This window comes from Anarrhichthys ocellatus, unplaced genomic scaffold, assembly GCF_004355925.1.
Source record: "Anarrhichthys ocellatus isolate YVR2014 unplaced genomic scaffold, GSC_Weel_1.0 scaffold12, whole genome shotgun sequence".
Taxonomy (NCBI): Eukaryota; Metazoa; Chordata; class Actinopteri; order Perciformes; family Anarhichadidae; genus Anarrhichthys; species Anarrhichthys ocellatus.
In genome coordinates, this window is record NW_022280042.1 from 3,878,993 (window position 1) to 3,900,386 (window position 21,394).

The 21,394-nt window shown below is 41.5% G+C and overlaps 1 protein-coding gene across 7 annotated transcripts in view; it reads right to left on the reverse strand.

The window, feature by feature from the left end:
* The window catches only part of ncam2 (neural cell adhesion molecule 2), a 253,163-nt gene that overhangs the window by 34,947 nt on the left and 196,822 nt on the right, over positions 1-21,394 (reverse strand). For all 7 annotated transcript variants that reach the window (XM_031851778.1, XM_031851777.1, XM_031851776.1 and 4 more), the window contains exons 6-8: positions 14,177-14,294; positions 8,437-8,606; positions 3,879-4,024 (exon numbers count right to left, since the gene is read on the reverse strand). In XM_031851778.1, coding sequence (XP_031707638.1) covers positions 3,879-4,024; positions 8,437-8,606; positions 14,177-14,294 — 434 coding nt within the window. The remainder of the gene's footprint in view (positions 1-3,878; positions 4,025-8,436; positions 8,607-14,176; positions 14,295-21,394) is intronic.

Here is a 21,394-nt window from a genome sequence, read left to right on the forward strand (position 1 = left end):
TAAGCGATATGATATGAAAGTCCGTCGCTGTCTGATCCATAACACCTTAAAAAACGAGAGCGTCTGTGTTTACAATGAAGCTAAATCTCGAATGCAATCTCTCGTGTGGGATTCCGGAGACTTGTTCCTGTGTTATTTCAGCCCAAATGCTGGAGTATTTTCAGATATTAAAAATGTCAGCTGTAAATGTCAGCGAGGCTGGAAATACACTGTAGTAATTCTTGCGAGCAGTGCTTATTCAAACAGTTTGCCGATGGTGCTGAATGGAGTTCATATTTGCACCACAGTGATTACCGCACCACCTCATCCTCGTCACAACAGAATTTAATTTTGGCATTCTGTTTCAAGGCAATGGAGGCCAACAAGGGGCAGAAACAGCAAGTCCTCGCCTAAACATCACTTTTTTTGCATTTTTGACTGGACTTTGCGGTTCAGTTTTTGCTGATTTTGTGACCAGGTGTCAAACAAAAAAACAAAACAATAATCTCAACGAGTGTGGGAGTCTGATATTGTCTAGGATTTATAGCGAAACGTCTTTCGAGAAGAGCATGAATCCACACAAATGCAACTCCAAGCTTGACTTCTGAAAAGGACCAAATAAAAAACTTTCTAAATCAAAAGATCAAATTTGTGTTTTGTGTCGCACAGTAAATTGCAGACCTTGAAATATTGCTGGTGAAGTTTTTTTCACTTTGACTCGACACTGATCTACTGTGTGCATGAATCCCTTCTCCAGTTTATCTCAAATATCTTTATGCACATTGCAATGTTTGTGGACTTCAAATAGCACGTTCTGCATGTTCTCTTGGACTTCGGCAGAGGTCCAAGTGAGTACTCACCCACTGATGTTAACCTGTCGGTTACCTGTGTCCATGCCTAAGCAAAAGTACAGACGTCTAATGTCAGTAGCTCTTCAGCTTTGGCCGTTACGAATGAATAGAACGATGCTACAGTGCGGTTTGCTAACTTTGCTCATAAGCAGAACAATACCACAGGAGTGAAACAATACCCCGATTCAAATCCTTTCCCGGCTCATAATTAAATTCCAGGAACTGCATCCCATTATGTTCTCTTACCGAGGGTCAAGGTGTTAGTTGGCAAAGAATGAGAAGAATGGAAGCAACATTATGCAGTGAGTAAAACTAAGCTCTCTGAAGCTAAACGTCTCTCAACAAGAGAGGAGTGTGTGCAGACTGGATATGCAGATTGGAGAGCAAATTGAGAGAGGAACATCCTGCCTTAAACCTAAATGACTGCGGCCATCCATCATGCCTCGTGCTGCTCGAGCCGTGTTTGTCTTTGCGTATGTTTAGGTGTTTTGGTTTGCACTACGCATTTCCATAATTGCATTTGCTGTGGGAAGAGAAGCACTTACTCTCATTTTCGGCTGTGATTTATCAACCCGAGCGATTCGAGCCAATGCACACATTCATTTATCTCCGCGGTGACCTTTTTTTTTCCTGAGCAAAAGAACGGCTGCCATCTTTGCTTTTTTTTTTTCTTCTTCTTCTGCGAAAGCTTCAGTCCCCTTGCCAGGGAGGCTGTGATGGGGGTGCATATGGTTTTGACATTGATGGCAGCTCGTTCAAGAATAATTACGTTTCCAAGAAAATGTGGCTGCAGCTCATTCAAGTCCTGATTTGTGAGGCGGTCCTTATGGATAAAGTGAATGATGGCCTCTGAGAGAAGAATACACAACAGTAGTTTAGTGTATTTTCAATTGCTGTGGTTGGACTACATAAATGTCGCTGAGTCAAAGACAGGTAGGAACCAATGAGTAAATTGAAGGTATTAACGTTTGCCCTGAAAACTTCAAGGTTCTTGCTGCTTCTTTGTGCTGAGAGCTAATCAAAATAAATGTGTCCGCTGATTTCCCTTGAGATTATAATCTCAGCAAAGTCGAGAGATTTAAACATGCCCTGTAAAAAAACATGGACCAAGGTGACTGTATTATTTGAGTGAAGCTTTGATAAAGAGCCTTTGAGGGATTGAATGGTATGGCAAAGCAAACGCACTGTACATGTACAGAGTTAGCTTTCTCGAGGAGCTTTCCATTCTGATGATGAAAGGAAAGTCGACAATCAACTATAAGCACTTAAATGTAATAATCCGCCAATAGGCAGGCCTTGAGCAAAATTTCATGTATGGCAGGTGGGAATGATTATATCTGCTTTTATTTTTTTAAGAGGACATACAGCGGGTAAAATAAGTATTGAACACGTCACCATTTTTCTCAGAAAATATACTTCTAAAGGTGCTATTGACATGAAATTTTCACCAGATGTCGGTAACAACCCAATTAATCCATACATACAAAGAAATCCAAACAAATATTTACTGAGAAAAATGGTGACGTGTTCAATACTTATTTTACCCGCTGTATATGTGTTAATGTCGGCTATTTCTTTTAGCACTCAAACACATTACGCTCAAACAATCCAATTTTCTCTCTGTAAATACAAAAAGGGACATTTTAATGGTTACCATGAGAATGAAAACAGAAGAAAAACATCTCACGTGTACTCCCTTATATTGCCTTTGCTGCATGACCACGTTGCAACATTTGTTTTAGTCATTTATTAAGCTTTTAACCCAGTGGTTCTCAAACTTTTTCTGTCACGCCCCACTTTGGAGGAAGAAAAATGTTCATGCCCCACCGCCCCAACAAAATTGCAACAAAACGGTCCATGTTGAACTTTTATTGAAATAACATTTTGAGACTCCTCCATCTGTGCTTTTTCAAATAATAGAATAAAGAAAATTGCAATCATTTTCTCGTAAACCAGATTGCTCCATCAGACAAAAACAAATACAATGTGCAATCGCTTTGTTAGAACAATGCAAATAAAGTTCTATCTATGCAAAAAAACAACTCATATTTGGCAAAAAATAGCTTATTGTGGCTGCAATTCAGCTGTTTTGCACTGAATATCTTTTCAAAACAACAATAACGTGCAAGCCGTGCAAAAGAAAAGAAAATGAGTGCAGATATGTGTGAGCCATCACGTTTTATCAGTATTAGTGGCTGCAATGAGCCTGCTTTCCACCACAAATCTTTTTAAAATGGGGTTGCAGACTTGATACGGCCACTCTCAATTCATGCTCAATGTTGAGCTTAGATCTGTATTTTGTTTTGAGAGAGGCAACAGCAGAAAAGCCGACCTCACAGAGGTAGGATGTGGCGAAGGGAAGCAGAATGCCCGCAGCCCTCTGTCTGATGAGTGGATGCTCCCTCTCCACACCGAGCCAGAACTCACTCAGTGTTTGAGATAATGTCTCTTCATTTTGCACACTAAGCTACACATGTGTCGCCAAGGATCTTGCCCGTCGCGCATGCGCAAGTGTAACCTGTTAACGGCATTTTACAGAAAGTACAGGCATTTCGCCATGTATTTATTAATGACTTAGTTTTATTTCGGTTTACTTTGTATTTTTGTAATATGTGAAGTTCTCAATAAAGTTCTTGAAATCAAAAAATTCTGCATTTCCCCCTGCGCCCCACCTGTAATACCACACAGACCCTGGATGTATTATTGACAAGCCCTCGGGGCAGCTCTACTTCTTGTCCTCTCCTGTTGAACTGAGGACAAACTGGTCTCTACAGTGACGTACAAGCGGCTGCGGCTAGCTGGTTAGCATGCTCAACTCAGTAGACAACTCTATGGTCACGTCTGTGTTAGGGTTGCACTGGATTGGAGTGAAATCAAGTAAATGCCATCTACATGTTGGAAAATTTGTAGATTTTGAATATATACATTTGTTTTTCTTCTGTCTATATGCCCTGTGTATATATTGTAATATATACATCCTATGTGTGTGTATGTAAAGTTATAGCCAACAACCACACAGAGCCAGATGGACTTTCTGGTAGTCTCTACCTTGTCTCCGTCAACGAAGGTCTGGCCGTCGCTGGCTCTCCTCCAGGAAATGTCGGGCAGAGGCTCGCCCTCAGCCACGCAGGAGATCATGGCGGCGCTGCCCTCTACGGCTGTCACGTTTTTCAGCTGGGTGATATGGGGCTGGACTGGAGGCCACAAGAGGACGAAGGGGAGAAGGACGTGAGTAACAGATATAAAAATGACATAAGTGAAGACGAATAGATTGAAAGGCAGGGGGAGGAGGTGTGAGGGAGGAGGGAGGACTGTGTAAGTAAAAGGGTGAGCGGTACAGAAACTGTCAAAGATCTAACTCATAAGGGAGGGGAGATGAAGGCTATACCACGGGGGTTTAAACACAGAGCTGATGCATGACTTTGGTACTGACAGTGTAGGCCAAGATCATTTCTACACTCCACAGTTTTGGGCTGCCCTCTGGCCTGTTTTGTGCACATTTCTTGGCCTAGACGACAACACAAAAACTGACTTTGCAAAAGTTTTAAAGAAAAAAAAATCAAATCCCCCTCTCCTTCTGTGTGCGTTCCACCTTTTTTGTTTAAAAAAATATATAGATTTTTGTCAGGAAGGGTGCCTCTCCGGCAACCGTGTGAATTTGACGCAGAGCGAGCACCACGATAAGTGCTGCTGGGACCTGCTCCCCCGCTCGCCTCCTCCTGATAAAGCCAGGCCTGAAACCTCATGCATGGCACGGCCACTGAGAATGTCACATGAATCATGGATTGCTTCTTCCCCCCCACACACGCACACACACACACACACACACACACACACACACACACACACACACACACACACACACACACACACACACACACACACACACACACAGACACACACACAGACACACACACACACACACACACACACACACACACACACACACACACACACACACACACACACACACACACACACACACACACACACACACACACACACACACACACACACACACACACACACACACACACACACACACACACACACACACACACACACACACACACACACACAGCACTTAAATCCTTAACAGGGTGCTTGCAATGTAGCATGGCATAAAATCCAAAAGGAAAAGAGTAGTGAATGGGAAATAGTGACTACTGTACTGGAGGCTTTTAACACCGCCCAGGAGGGATCTGCAGAGTGTTTGGCAATTCCACATGGCTTCAGCCTGAAGGTGGAGGCGCCATCTCTAGGGATTTTGGGAGCTTGTCAAAACATAGGGCCACACAAACACACACATACCTGCAGGGAGCTTCAGTGCATAGATCAATGTTCTCAGAATAGAGCCTTACCGTACCAGTATATATACAAAGCTGTGTTAGTTAACTAAACCTATTCCCGACTCCAATCGTTTTAGCTGTACATGCTACCACGCCCAATCATTTCACTTGTTCATAAAAACAAATGAGCTCAATTCTGGAGCACTTAGGTTGATCGTCTACATCTATTAAACCTCGCAGGGCCTTTTGTGTTGGACACAAACACGCATGTAGGCACTTCCCCTCAATAATGCGCATTCAAAGCCGACCCACACACACGCGCGTGGATGAAACTCTTAATAGTTCCGAGACCGGTCTGAGCCGGTTCCTCATCACCGCCGTTATCTGCAGCCGTTTTGCCCCAGGTGCCCTTCATCATGCAAATATTAAATGGAAAACGTCTCATTTATCAAGCATGGTGCAAAACCACTCTGCAGGGAACATTATTAATGACACATTATCTAAAACATTGTCAACTCTAAACGGGGAAGAACCGAGCAGCATTCGAGTGCTAGAAAGATAAAAATCCAGAATTAATTTGATCTTCCAGGTTTAGGGTATTTCTTACAAAGTTTATTCATTTCAGCTTGATGCGTGATTTTAAATGAGTTTTTTTAATAACCCATTCTTATTAAAAACAAGAATATTTTATTCCAGCATTTGTTAACAACTATAATTACACTTTAATACATTAATTATAATAATTAAACTGCAAATGTTGTCAGTGCCGACACGTTTTGCATAAAAAAGAGGCTCAGTCTTGCCCTCACTCTGTGAGAAGGGCATTCATGGTTTCAGTGTTGAGCAGAAAGGGACATAATGACAACTGCTGGAGCTTTTTAACACCATAAATATATATAAATACAAATGTGGACAGTTTGACTCATTGTTGGCTTGTGACGGGATAAAGAAAATAATTAGTGATGCCTACTTTAACATGTCTTGCTGTTTTGTGGACCATTAATCTAGTTGCTGCTTTCTTCTGCAGCCGAACAGCATTTCCATTCCTTTATAGCAATATTTTACGTGACATAAAGATCCTACAGCCAGGTATCAGAAAATGTAACATGGTGCTGACGGTATCTGATAATGACACGATGTGCGTATTTGTTGTTTCAGCTGCACAGATAAACAAAGTAAATGTCAGTATAGATTCTCTCCTGTCGTCCCTGACGCCTCTGTTAACTCCTCAAAGCTTAGTGGCTTTAACCGTCAGACTCCTCCATTATAAACTGTATGTCAAACTGTGCTTTGCATTTGTTTTTTCTGCTTCTCTGCTCCTTTATGTGATACATTCTTCCCAGTGTGGCTGCTGAATGCTGATGACTAATGGAGAGTTTAGAAAGAAGCACCTTGCTCTTCTAAGAAAACCTGACATTTAGAAGTTATCCGCTCTCAAACTGCGTTGTTTAATGTTGTCCACGTTTTTTGTACTTCTCTGTGGAAACAATGTAAAAGGCCCCGGCGAACAAAAACTGGCCAAGAAATGCAATGCAGCTATTTCTTATCGTATAAGCAGGGGATTACTTCCTCACGACAACAAGTGACCCGGAGCCATAAACGACATAATCCCTGAAGACTGATAGCAGCACGCTGTGCTGATACTGGACCCCCAGATGTGAAAGTGGATGAATGTGAAATAGGAATGAAATGGCTTCAAGCAATTAATTGCTACAATTGTGGCAACAAATAGTCATTGGTCCACATGTAGAAACCCATCTGTGGAAGTGAATACCCAGAAGCTGCCGCAGCTTTGAAAACTGAAAATAAATATATTTTTTTTCCTCCTGAATCATACCTTCTTTTGTTGTGTCCTTCACCTCATTTTGGGCTGAAACTCGTATTGCCTCTGCTCATGTTATCACTCTATAACCATGCAGTAACAGAAAGGAGCTCATGTCTAAGCTTGTGATGTTTGTGATCATAACATTTAAGCTTTAACTATTTATTAGCATTACCATAATTGGACATGATTAGTTAAATGCCGACAGCGCAACACTTATCTTTGGTTGGCTGGTATTTTCTTTTTGGAAAGATAGAAAAACAAAGCAAAAAGCAAATGGAAATGCGGCTGACATTAAATATGAAGCACTGAGTGAAGAGCACATCTGCAAACACACCTTGTCTTAACTTCAATGTCCTGCTCTCCACCCGCCTGTGCTATCAAGGGCAATAAAACTAATTTACAACTGCGTTCCCCCGCCGCACACTCCAAAGCACAACTCCTCCCCGCACACTTAACTTTTTCATTTAAATGTGCATTCTGAAGAACAAGCACTTCTCACATCCTGGAAGGATGTTGATGACAGGAGCACAAATCTCCATACATTTCCATGAGCGGAATATGCACTATCAGAGTGATCCGTGCGGAAATAGCCAGCAGGTTTATGAAAATAGAAATGGAATTATTTTATTCGGAGAGCAGTAAATGAAATATGAAGCAATAGATGAGATATTTTCTTTCAGCAGAGCTATATCATATTGATGCAGTTGTTATTGTTGTGGGCTGAGGGCTATTTGGACATCTGTGCTTCTTTATTTTTTATGAACTGTGGAGGTCCTCACAATAAAGCTTTATGGATCAACATAAAACACTGTCATGGGCAATGCAATTATACTTAAGAGCTTTGGAGGAGCATTACATGACAGATAATGTCAAATTAAAACAAACTTAAATGATGGGAAGCATTTGTGTTATTTTGTTGTGTAATTTAAGGTTAAACCAGATTAAACAGTCAATTCAGCCAAATTAGGAAAAAGAAAGTTTTCCACTTACATTGCGAGATATCTATCCATGCAGGTAGTTTGGGTTTTATCTGTCCAACTACTTTATATTAAAGAAATAGTCCCTATGAATCTTTGTTTACAGTTATGTTTAGATTATCCACAGTAAAAGAGATGCAAAGAGATGTCTGTTCAGTTTTTAAAATGTACTTCTAAAACTATTTTTATGGCTTGTTTTCGACCAGAGGTGAGAGAGATTGTTGTTTTTATCTCTTTCAATTTTATTTTTCAGTGAAACAACCTCACACGTCACAGACAGCGGTCTCCTTGGTGAACGTCCTGCGTTTGTTTGCTCTGTCCATCCACCCGACAAAAGAAAAAAACGGACTATATCTTAAAAGGTTTGACATCAGTCTGAAAGCAGCCCCTGCGTTAAACCTGCGGATCAGAGTAATGTGTTTAATGGTTCATCAGACGACAATACGCACTTTGTTTCTAACCCGAAACTCAAAAAATACGGATGAATGAGGAGTTGTCAACTTAAACATGCTTACCAAACACTTTGAGGAAGATCTCTCTCGCCTGAGATCCTGCCTTGTTGGTGGCCTTGCAAGTGTAGGAGCCCCCGTCGACCTGTCGGATGTTGCGGACGGTTAGCATGCTTCGCCCTCCGTCCAGCCTGATGATAATATACTGCTCAGATTGCTCCAGCTCCTGCCCTTTCCTGCACAGACAAAAAGCAGAAGCACACTCCGCAGATGAGCGACGACGGCAAGAGAATATGGCAAACCAACACCCACCTGACAGTGACCTCCGCAAAATTCACTCTGCAGCACGTTTGATGTTACAGATGTATAATCTTAGCACTTTGGTTGTCAACCGATCCCATAAAAGAGAGACTAAGTGCAGACAGCTTGACTTTGAAGCTATTTCTATCTCTGTAGCACCTAAACAGGCCAAAACATGACAGCACTTTTTATAGAAATCCTTTCAAGTATAATAGAGAGTATTGTTTCGGAAAGACATATCGTACTTTAATTGAAGAACAATAGTTCAATGAATCATTTGTAGTATGTTATCAGAATTCTTCGCACTCTACGACTTCTCAAACTCGTATTCTCCGTCAACGTTTGAGTCTCACTTGTGTTGTTGTGTGCATTCAGTTTAAGACAGCAGCGCTCACTGAATGACTCCGGTGTGGTTGTGGAACACAGTGCTGACTTAATGTCTTTTCTTATTAGACTCTGTTGGGAAATTAGTCAGGAAAAAAAGCAACGGCTAAATTGATCCATGTCTATATTTAAGCTTCATAGCAGAAGCGTAATGGTGTGAAGCGGGCTTGCAGCCTCCCCCGCTTGTTTATTTACCGCAGCTTAAACCAGCCGTGCAATCCGTAAGGTTAAAGGGATCGCCAGTTTGGGCGGAGTCTGACTTTCCCCCCCCTTTTTAACACAGATTTAGACAAACTCATGGGTGCTTTTTTTATGCTATAAAAGTATGAGACTAGCGCAATGACTGGACGTCAATGGGTTCAGCAAAGCCTCCAAAAGAAAGGGAAATACACTTTAAATTCCTCCAAAGATTCATGGACGGTTAACTAACAAAAAAAAGCAAAGTCACTCATTTCATTCATTTATTGTTACCTGCAGCGACATCATGCAGAAGAAATAATATTGATTCAATTTCTTAAAGCTGCACTGATCAATATTTTTTATATTAACGCGTCAAATGTGAAATGTGAATCATCCCCTGACTCCACAGTTCATCTCAGCTTTAGCATCTTTCAATATGTTTCCGGTTTCACGGCCCGCAACTTCAATGTTTTGGTTCAGTCTCTCCGCTCTCACCAACCATGTCGGCAGCTTGTTTTAGCGAAATAGCTCGGATAAATCCACTGTGCACACCGTGCCAAGCACCAGATGACAGACAGATGAGCGTGTAGCCTCCAAAGAGCCAGATATTTCTCTCAGGATTTGGCCAAAACACCAAAAAAACAAGTGAAATTTGTATTTATGTTGTGACTCAGTGGCTCAAAATGATTGTTAATGTTGCTATCTATGAGTTAGTCTCATCTGTATAAGAAGAAAACGAAAGTAAACTGTCCTTTTCAGACAGAAGCAGAGGTTAGAGAAGAATCTGATCCAGTGGAAACAGAGAGTTCATCGTCTGGAGGTCAGACATTCAGATGTGTGTTGTGGCTGGTAGATAAGTGGTTTGAAGCTCACAAAACCCAGAAGGCCAAAATGAATAAGTAATGTTCTCCTCCCTTAACAACTATAATCTATGTGTCCTTGAGCAAGGCACTTAACCTCCAGCTGCTTCAATGACCAGTGGTGGTTGTACTGGCCACATCCCAGCTGAGTGTATGTACTGTATCTGTGTCTATGTGAAGCAGGGAGAGATTCTTAAGAATAAAATCAGTATGGCATTGGATAAAAAAAATACCAAGAAAACAGCTTACAATATCATCAGTCGCACTTTATTTCTAATCCACCCAAAAGCTTGAAGAATACGTATGAAAAGACATTCTTATTTTTACCTGATCATTCAATATGGATCATAATGCCCTCAATCTGAATCTGGCCCCCTTTCTTTTAACCTCATAAGCTAGTGTGCAAATTGAATTCAAAAGCTCAGAAGCACAGAGCTTAGAATAACACATAACTCTGAATATATTTAGAGACTCCTCTATATGGTCTCAGCCCGTATAGTCTACTGTGTGAGTGAAAAATAAAAACAATTGTATTATTTTAGCTGTGCAGATCTCTAGACTGGGCCACACTGGGCCACACTGCACTGTGGGGAAAGCGGGAGGGAGGATAATTGAAAGTCGACGGAGGAAACACCAAAGCCAAGTAATAATAACTCTGGCGAGCCGAAAAGGAAATGAAGAGAAGCCTCATCTTTGGAATGGACAGTGCAGGACGGGCTGCAGCACTGAATGTCATTACACTGACTGACTGCTGACAGGTAGTCCATTACCCAAGACGCACAGAGGACGACGCAAAACCTCGCGCTGACAGGAAATGCAACTGGGAGGCCGGGAGGAGGCTGGGAGGAGGGGTGACATCAAAAGCAAAACTAAATTGGGTTTTGATTGTTGTTTACGCCTAAGCCGATTCTTTTGTTGTGTTGTGCACATTTTAATTCTGTAATCTCGCATTGACACGCAGGACTTACTGACCTGGGAAATGAAGGAGCACACAATGAAATGTTTGACAGCCAGTGGACGCTGCAGACTTTAACATCAGTGTTGAAGTCATCTCTAAAGTGAGAGGCAGCAATCTGCCCTTCACAAGAACATTATCTTTTAGAGGCCTTACAGCTAGAGTCTTTGTACAATGCTATACATTAATACCATTCATAAAAGGATCAAATCATTTTCTTCGGGTGAACAGGTTACTCTTTTTTTGTAATCACCACTCAAAACATGACGCAAATTTTTAATGTGACACAAAGAATGTGACAGGGAATGTATTAATTATGTATTCACAAAGCTGCCACATAGATAGTCGCAATATGAAAGTAAAAATCAATCAATGCATCACCTCTCACCCATCATCACTGTGAAATTTGCCGCGTTGTATTATGCATGCTGTTAAATCATTAAAATCACATTTTCCTGGTTTGCTCTGTTGCTAGAAGACGAGGTAACACACACCCAGGAGTAAATATCATTTCTGCTGTTGGGGCTGGAAACCAGAGAGCAAGATGAATGAGACGTACAAAGTTGAAGTCGTTCCCAGCTGTGCGCTGTCTTCAAATTGTGTTTGTACCTCGCAACGTGATGCACGTGCCTCATTTTTTTCGCCCTGCAATGATTAACTTCTCTTTCAAAGTGATGCACGAGAGACTTCAGCTCTCATTACTCTGTACTTTTCAGGGTACCGACCAAATTACGTCGTTACTACAGAGTACAAAGTCACATTAAATAAATCGGTGCCATATTTCAGTACCTGAGAGTAGACAGTATTTGCTGCAATATTTGTATTGCGGACTGCATAGCCTAGTCAAACACAAAATAGATGTAGAAGTTGAAGAGTGTGCTGTGTTTGATAGCCTGGAAGCCAAGGCGTTAGCACGCCTGCAGCCAGCGCCAAAGAAGCTGAACACGGAGGATGAAACGTTAAGTGAAGCATCGACAACTTCGTCGACATTGTCAGCTAATTAATTAGCTATTAAATGAAGTTGTTGTTGAGAATAAGTCTTGGTTAACATTAGCTTTGCAGATGCACACAAAATTCCAGGTTTCAGTACCAGTATTGGGTCAAATGTACAGGTTGGATTTTACAGGATATTTGAGTTGCACTCATCAGGTTCAATGCTGGAACATGTGACTTCTTGGTTGAGGTGATGAATATGTAAAGAGGATATCTGCTTGTTGTCCTTGTGATGAACATCTGACTCCTTCGACATTCTCTTGTGTGCCCAAAATATACTCCTATATGTGTAGCATTGTCAATATTTTGCATGCTAATGATGCATCAATGAGAAAATACATTTCTGAGCAACAAAAGCTTGAGAGAAATGAATAAATTTTGAAATGAAAATGACACATTTTGTAGTTGAGGTGCCTCCTGACATTTATTTTAATTATGTCCTTTGTGTCACTTTTTGTACCTGCTAGCCACAAACTTCATACTTCAAACTCCACAAATCAGCCACAGCACAATCAAACTGCTCTACTCTGCAATAAAGACTGCAGAACATGGTAATTAAAGGTAATTACAGAAGGAAATAATCACTTCAAATTGCTAAGAATGAAAGCTAAGTGTGGGTGTTTAAGAATTCCCACTTAAATGTTGCTGCGCGCCATTATGTTCGATTCAAGTGTGTTTTTTTTAACAATGACCATTTTACTTTCTGCGCCCTTCTTCATTGTTGGAGCTGAAGTTATAGAAAAACAGACTTGTGATTGTTCTGCAGAATTATATTGATATTTGAAGGACAATGCTGCCGTATACTTTGTATGTCTTGGCCCCTTCAAGGCAAATCAAATTTGCCAACAACCATTTTTCAAAGCAGCTTTTTGAAAGTCTTTTCCTATGTTTTCTTCAGGGCAGCCATTGATTTCCATTCAATTCAGTACAGCATGAAAAACAACTCGCAGACACCTGCCTGAGGCCGGTAATACATCACAGTTAAAACAATGTTGGATCGTCCTTGTCAATGTCACATCATTTCAGAATTATTTGAAATGTCTCCCCTGAATTATCATGCAAGGATAATGTAGCTTCGAAAAAACTGTGATCTTCACTGTGATGGTTTACGTCAAGAACGTTTCCATGCATTTGTTTGCGCTGTAGTGCAATTAATAGCTGCCTAGAAGGCAGGAAGTGCCCAGTCAAAAATCGAAAAAACACTACTCTTTGTCAGCAACCATGCGAGGAATAATTGATTTGTACTAAACAGCCTCAAACATACAGCAACACAGCTCTGGTCCATTCAAATGAATTAACTAGAAGCAAGAAACAAGTGTGTTTATAAGAAAAAAAAAAGAAGTCAAAAGCATGAACTTCACTGGAATGACAATGAAGGTGCAACAGGCTTGTCACAATTGCCTGCGTGGGTGCAAGCCAAGTACTGGATGCCGAGCTGTAGAGTGGATTGTGTGGAGTCAAATGCTCTTTAGGTGCAAATTTCCACACTGGTGCTACGTGGCATGTGATACTATTGTGTGGCTGCTGAGGCCAATGTGCGAGGGCAGACTATAAATTCCTCTGTAGGCTGTTCACATTAACACATACATGGGCAGAAATAAAGACGTGCAGTAGCACGTAGGTTATCTGAAGGAGGTTAGGTTAGCTTGAATTAAATGGTTAAGACAATAACTGTCAGAAGTATGTGGATGTTTTTGTTTGTTTTACATGGTTTGGGTTGGACCCTTTAGTTCTCTTAGACATGATTGTGCTTCCAATGTTATAACATAACAGTGCTCCCTGTGCAAATTCCACGTGAATAAAGGAATGGTTTTCTTTTGTTGCGGAAGAACTTGACCGGCCTGAGCTCAGATTTCGACCAACACTTTTGGGATGAATTGGAACGCTAATGCGAGGCAGAGCTAACCGCCCGACATCAGCGCCCAAACTAATCGAATGCTCTCGAGACCGAATGGGAGCAAATCCCTGCAGCCAGGTTCCAAAATACTCCCAGAGGAGAAAAAGGGTGTTAGCGCAGCAGCTCCATGCTCATTTTGGTTTTAGAATGGAATTGTATGTGTGTGTAAAGGGCCCACCGTATTCTCTGAGCTGTTTATCAGAGACCGAGGTGAGGTATTAAGGAAGCAGAAGGTACCTGTGCCATGTGACCACAGGGTCAGGAGATCCGGAGGTCATGCAGTTAAAGGTGACTGATTCCTGGTAGTCAGCTGTGGCATTGAAGGACTGCTGGAACATTGACAACACCGGAGGGACTGCAGACAGAAAAAACAGAGACATTCATTAGAGCCTGAAAGTTAATAGGATGAATCACTAAAAGCCAACATGTGACTTCATTTTGAAATAACTTCCAGTGTCTATTGAGCCAGATGATGAAGGCTAACCTTTTCAAATGGATTAAATTGGCCTTTGCGAGTGGCCTGTAAGCACTCACTGAAAACGCTACGTCTGTTGGTAATCCCGTGGGGATTTCAAATAACATTCTGACCCAGCTTTGGTAAAAACACAAAGGAGCCGAACACAGCGATGTGAAACCATAATACTATTGTTCGATTCAGAAATGCTCGGCTAAATCCATATGAACAATGGCAAGACAGAAAATGTGTTCCGACATCAAAAAACAACTGTACCATCTCTGAAAAACAGCGCTTTCCTTTTGTGGATAATAATTCAGTCCCCCGTCAAGCGCTCCAGCTCCAGCCATTGTTTTGTCTTGCCGGGCCAATTTCTCCCGAGTCAAAATGTAGAAGTGCTTCCTTGCTGTGTGATTCTAAGATTGATGGTTTGAGAGATGGGAATACAAACTGGGGGAGCTTGTGCTCTCTCAGGTATGTAATACATAAATGTGACTGAAAAAAACACATCAAAAGAAATCATTCAAAATATTAGTTCCAGGACACAATATTTTGTTACATGTCACACGTCATGTTCTTGAGCCATGAGAATAAATAGCATATTTTGTGCTTAAAGGTCTTAACATTTCCACGAAGCACACATATAAATATAGAATGTCTTGGTGATGGCTTCCAAACAGCAGTATTGATAAACAGCAGAGGTGTTGATGACTTTATCAAGAGTATATACAGTATGTTGAGCACCGCAGCGTGTCCCTGCCATCCACTCAGTTTAAGGCTTGTCATCTTGTCATTCAGTAAAAGGAGAGCAGGCCCGGCCTTTTATTCCGTTATGCCTTTACAGTGACAAGGGAATGACAGCTTTATGGCAAAAGCATTTTTTTTTTTTTTTATCAGGCGTCTCAGTTCATTTCTCAAGCCTGCACTTATGCTGTACTTCTACTCCCACTATGGCTGTCCAATCTCAGGGCCCGATAAAGCATGTTGGAAGCAGCATGTTCCCTCAGTTTGAGAGCAATGACCCTCAAATGAATGCACCACCTGAACAGACCAGCCAGCAACAAATTATGTTTAAAATGCAGAGTAACACAAATAAAGCTCATTGAGCTACACTTCCTGTGCAGGGGTGAAGTTAAACGGATGGTAAAAATTACAATATTATCTACATAGGGGCGCCCCCCCCCAGGCACGGGGTTTAATGCAAGGACCATGAACTTCAAGGTCCCTGGTTCTGGGCCTTTCTTGCGTGTCCTTCCCCATCTCACTCCTCTCATTTCTTGTCATCTCTCTACTGTCAAAATCTCTATAAAAATGTATAAAAGTTCTCGGAAAATCCTTGACATAAATCCTGTATCTGGACATCTTTTTAGAATAAGGAAAATGTAAACGCACGCACAAATGCATTGCAACCGAAATGCTATCGGATCCAGCCCACCACTTCTGGACTCCGAGGATCCTTAGGAGACCAGGCTGTGTAAATGCAATCTGTATTGTTCGGCTTCATTGTTAAAGATCTTCTCTGCATTTTGAAAGGTCATTTAACTCCTCTCATTCCTTCTATTTCATGCAAGTCCAGCAAAAAGCTACAGAAGACCCCTTACTTGCAAATGAAAACTCAAGTAAGCCCATAGTTCTATATCATTTGCATGCTGAGATCTGATTACTATGTGGGCACAATCGAGATAATGACAACGATTATTAATGCCAGGCGTAAATGCAAAAGTCTGTGATCAGTTAATATATTTAGATACAAATCACAGCAAGTGCAAATGAGGTCAAAACTTAGAGATAGTGTTATTACATTTTACTCATCCCACCTCTGTAATGGCACAAGAAAATCTCTGAAATACACAAGTGTGAGGCAAAGTACTGTGCTATTGGTGTAACAAAAGGCCGGTCGGTGTAATCAAACTCTGTCTTGTTTTCTGTCAAGCAACTAGAAAACAACTCCACATGCACACATACTTGGCATGAAAATGAAGGGTAATCGTTTCCTAAAAACATCTTGAATTTTGAGTCTGTGACTATTCTCCTTCTGCAAATAAAAACCTACTCAACAGATGTTTGCACTTGTGTTGAATATGTGTTATTGCAACTTGCAGCTGCACAGTGATAGCGTTTCAGCACCATTTGTTTTCCTCTGATCTAAAAAAAAACAAAGGGGGGGGGGGTTGAAAGACATTTCAGGTGTCACTTTGTGGGAAAACAAAGCTGAATTGTTCTATATTCCAAAACTGTAATTTGGTGCTGGGAGTTCCTGAAGGTTAATGAACTGCATTTTATTTAATTTGACAAGTGATGTCATCTGGAGGACACTAAATCCCACGTAGATCTAAGAACGACAAGAAATATAGCTTCAAATTTCATTAAAATGATGAAAACACATGAAACACAGCTGTGAAGTTGGTGAGAAGAAAAAATAAACATGTTCCATACTTGGGATAATGAATGGGGAATTCCAATCAAAACAAAGTATCACCCGAGATACCTAATGATCCAAACACTGCAGTGTACTGTAGTCTTTCTTAAAAGATCAATTACACTAACGACACCAGTGTGTATTACTGTGTAAATGGAAAACTCTTCACGGTACATCTAAATTCCACAGTGTCTGATCTATCTGCTGTCTCGTGGCATCTATTTATCGTTTAGTTATTGCCAAATACAAAAAAAGAATGATTATTTCCATTTTTGTGAGTCAAATCTACACACAATAAGAAGTATATGCCCGAGCAAGCACGCACACGCACACACACACACACACACACACACACACACACACACACACACACACACACACACACACATCAAGGTGCAGAAAGCTTTCCAGGGATAAAAATGGCCTCAGCAACAATCAAACACCATGAGTCCTTTCCAATAGTCCTGACTCGACGAGTGAGAGGAGCAAGCATCTGCCTGACATGATAACCATTGATTTCCACGCCAACAGCTCTCCATTCTCCAGTGTCTCTCTCTGTTCCTGTGCAACATGCTCCCACACCAGTGAGCCTTGTTGAAACAGCCCCATTAATGAGACACTCTGCCAAGCAGAAAGACTTCAAAAGAGCAAATCAGCAACAGGGTTTAAGCGCCCCAAAAAGAATCTGGGCGAGCTTCACGAATTCTTCATGTATTAGTCATATTCTTGAAACTTCACAGGCTCGGTGGAGATGAATGCGAGGTTTTTAAGACATCCCCGCTAGCATGAGCGTATACGGCAAACATATTCCAAGATGCAAACTCGGCCTTGGACCGATTTAAGTGCATCCGCGAGGAGCTGGAGGACTTGTTTTCATTTAGGCGCTAATGGGCTTCAATGAACTGCGGATCCAGCGTGTTTAGAAGTCGTGAAATGTTCAGGGTAAATGTCATCACCGTCTTGCACCGACTAGAAATTCAGCAAGCGACTGTTTGGAAACAAGATTTTTGCTGGAGTGCTTATTAGGGATTGGTTTTGCCTTCTAGATTAGCACACAAGCTGGAGTCAAACCAGCCCTGATTCATGAGAAAGGAACAGAATGCTTATTCTCTTCCCGAACACCCAGCGGTTATGATTGATGTCCCCGCAAAATAATCTTGAAGGACACAGCCGGTAGTTTCAACTGACAGCTGAGACAGGGAAAATAGCCGGTCTAGTGTGTGTAAGTGAACCGGCAATTAAGTGAGTGTCTCGGAAGGGTGCAGGGGAAATCAGGAAGTTATTTGCATCTCCATCAGTTGCCATAGAAACAAACTGCAACTACTGTGGCTATCGGGGTCATCAGAACGGAGAGTGGAGAGATGTTTGATGCTGATTAGGGAAAGAAACATTTGGCTCCATTGAAGGGAGCAAAACGAAGCTGTTGGCAGATGCCGGCCTCAGATATGAGTTACAATCTCGGCCTGTTTAATAATCAATCCAAACTGATTTGCATGAAAGCAGCAGTTTGACTTTTAAAAAAAAAATACGCTTACTTGTTTGTTTGCAGAGCGTTAGATGATTAATACCACTCTTATGTCTGTACGGCAACTATGAACGTGGTGCCACGAGCCCGTTAGCTTAGCTTAGCAAAAAGACTATTAATGGGCGACAACAGCATTCCTGGCTCTGTCAGAAGTCAATTAAGACGTTTTCATTTTTCGAGGGTCCTGGTACAGATGTAGTCCGGCTCTTAACCCCCTTTAAAAACACAACTTGTTGTTTTCACATTTAGTTTTTGTAGCCTTATCCTTACTGGACTGATACAACAGTGGTATCAACCTTCGCTAACTTTATCTAACTGCTTACTTGCAAAAAAGCAAGTAAGCTTATATCCAAATATTTAAATGTAAGTGAATGAGCAAGCCAGTTTGTTAACGTCTATGGCGTTTATGTTTGCCAGTGTGCCATGTATGGCTCTATCTGAGGTGGAGAAACCACAGGGGATGAAAAATGTGTTTGTCTCCCGAGAATATGTCTCATTTCATGAGATTCTGCTCAACGTCCAGGGATGAAAAATCGCTGCATGTCATGAGAGGAAGGACAAATATGTCCATGATAAACTGAACTAACTGTCACAGAGAGGGAGAGCAGGGAACCTGACTGTTGTGATACTGCCCTGGCATTTTAAAAAGCATATTGCATACAGAGAGCAAATGTTCAAAATGGGACAAAAGTATACTCTTCCAGCCCTGCTTTCAGAAAAAATATTGTTCTGCATGACTGGTTAAAGCAAAGTTAACACATTGCTGAAATAGCCAGAGCTGACAACAGCTGTTGGCTATCACCGGTTCTGGATTGACCAGGATCAATGTCCATCCTGACTTTGGCTTAAAAGAGCTCTTTCAACGCTCGATGTTGGACCTCAGGAGATGAGGTCCAACATCTTCTTCCTCCTGGGGTCTTCAGACATGGACCTGTTTATTTTTTATCAGTGTGTTTATCCTACCTCACTGGTACATCCCCAGGCACCACAACAGAAAACAGTTCACCATCCGCAGCTGATTGATAAAACATGTAGTCTGCAGCACTCATTGATATACCTGAGCCTCCTAGCAATCTGCTCTATCTGCTTGTGTTCGGGGCATCTGGGTTGTTCGACCAGTCCAGGTTGTTGTCGATAAAGAATATTCTCTGGTGAACCATGCTGGCTTCCTGTTCCTTTAGAAATCCTCTGCTAAGACGGATATTCTTGCTCCCCCTTTCCCTCACGACTGCAACCCACAGAAAAGGAATAACCCTAGTGAATTCTCCAAGTGACATGCCCCATAAATATAAAGGCAGTGGTATCGAGAGAGAACGCCATTCTTCCCTGTTTCTAGACCGACAAATATAGTCCTTCAGAGTGGGGAAGAGATTTACACGTCTAGCTTCAGGGCAGGAAGCGGGAATGAACATCACATACAGGCCTCATGTGTGGAAAAACAACTCTGTGGGGCTGCTGTTGTACAACAAGCACATAGCTGGATGTAAGGTCATACTATTGGCATTTAAGTAAGTGTCAATTCCATCTCTCACTAGAGCTGATCTGAAGGTCTACTAGACCAATGCTGACGAAGCAAATGTCTGTTTGATATTATAGCACATTAATGGCTGTTGGAAAGATGATAAAAGGACTACAAAGACAAATTCAACCTGCAATAATATATATTGTGATCACTTAATCACATCACTGATATAAGCACTCATTTTAAGCAACCTGATCCCTTGAATGCTTCACTATGTGTAGCCACTGTTTGCTATAACTTTGTCTGCATGTTTGGGGCCGTGTTTGCATAAAAAGTCTTGAGACATGGTGAGAGCCACGAGAGTGAACTGAAAGGCACTAAAACTCTCCGTACAGCCGAGGGGAACTGATAATTGTCCGCAGGTTCATCCCTAAGAGCCCTCACTTTCACAATAAGCAAAGCCATTTCAACAATTGTTGCTATAAAAATTGTATTTTAGCAGCTTTAAATAAATTATAAAAGTAAAACTAGAGACATTTGAAAGGACAGCTTTAAGATGCTGTAACAGATGTGCCCTAGCCTGGTGGTTCCATATTCGACAACCTCGTTTAAGTTTGTCGATAAGTTTGAAATTAAGTTTTCTCTAAGCACTTAATATACCCTTTTCCAGACTAAATGGTGTTTCTACAAATCAGATTTTGACTTCACTAAATGTGAGAGTCTTTAGGGATCAGCTGAATGAGACTCCTTGAGGCAGGGAAGTCCACTCTAACGTGTCTCCCTCAGAGGCCGTGCTTCTCTCTGGACACTCAGCAAAGCGCTCTGCAGACTGTCCTGTCTCAGCTCCACACGGCAAGTGTCGTGTTGCTGCAATAATAGGTCGTGCCTCATTGAGCAGGCTTATTGGATCTTCCTCAGAAGGGAGGTAAGTGGTGTGCTAAATTGAATGCAATTCATAGTTTTTGGGCGGAGGGCTGCTCTGCTATTACATTAGGTGGGAGAGAATTACATAGGCAGAGACAATATTGCAGCTGTTCAACCGTTACACGACGCTCGTGGCCTGAGTGAAATCACATTTCAATCACCTTGCCGGTCTCAGGTGACTCGCTGTAAATGAGGACAAATGAGAAAATTAAAATGACATCCTTCGATTTCTTTGGCCCACGGAGCCCAAAGACAGCGCTAATTGAAATTTTCAATCACACGAAAGAATATAGAGGATTAAAAGAGTCTGTATCTGTCAAAGCCGACAACTCTGTCCTGATGCTGCAACTGAGCATTCACCCAGAGTTTCCAGGTCAGCTCCTGCACGTCAGAATCATTGGCTTCACTCTGCACATGATCAAAACACCGTGAAGGAGCCCTGTGATGTGTCACCTTCATGCTAGAGTGATCAACACTTAGATCATCAACACACTTCTAACACCATGTGTCTTTATATTTAGCAACAACAGCAATTAGTGCTTCCAAGAAAATATAGATTCCATAACAAATTATCGCCAACTAATAAAAGCTTAACAATGTGACACTGATCCTGTGTAATCGATCCCAGCTCTGTTATTATACGTTTAACTTCAGGCATCTGCAGACTTAGT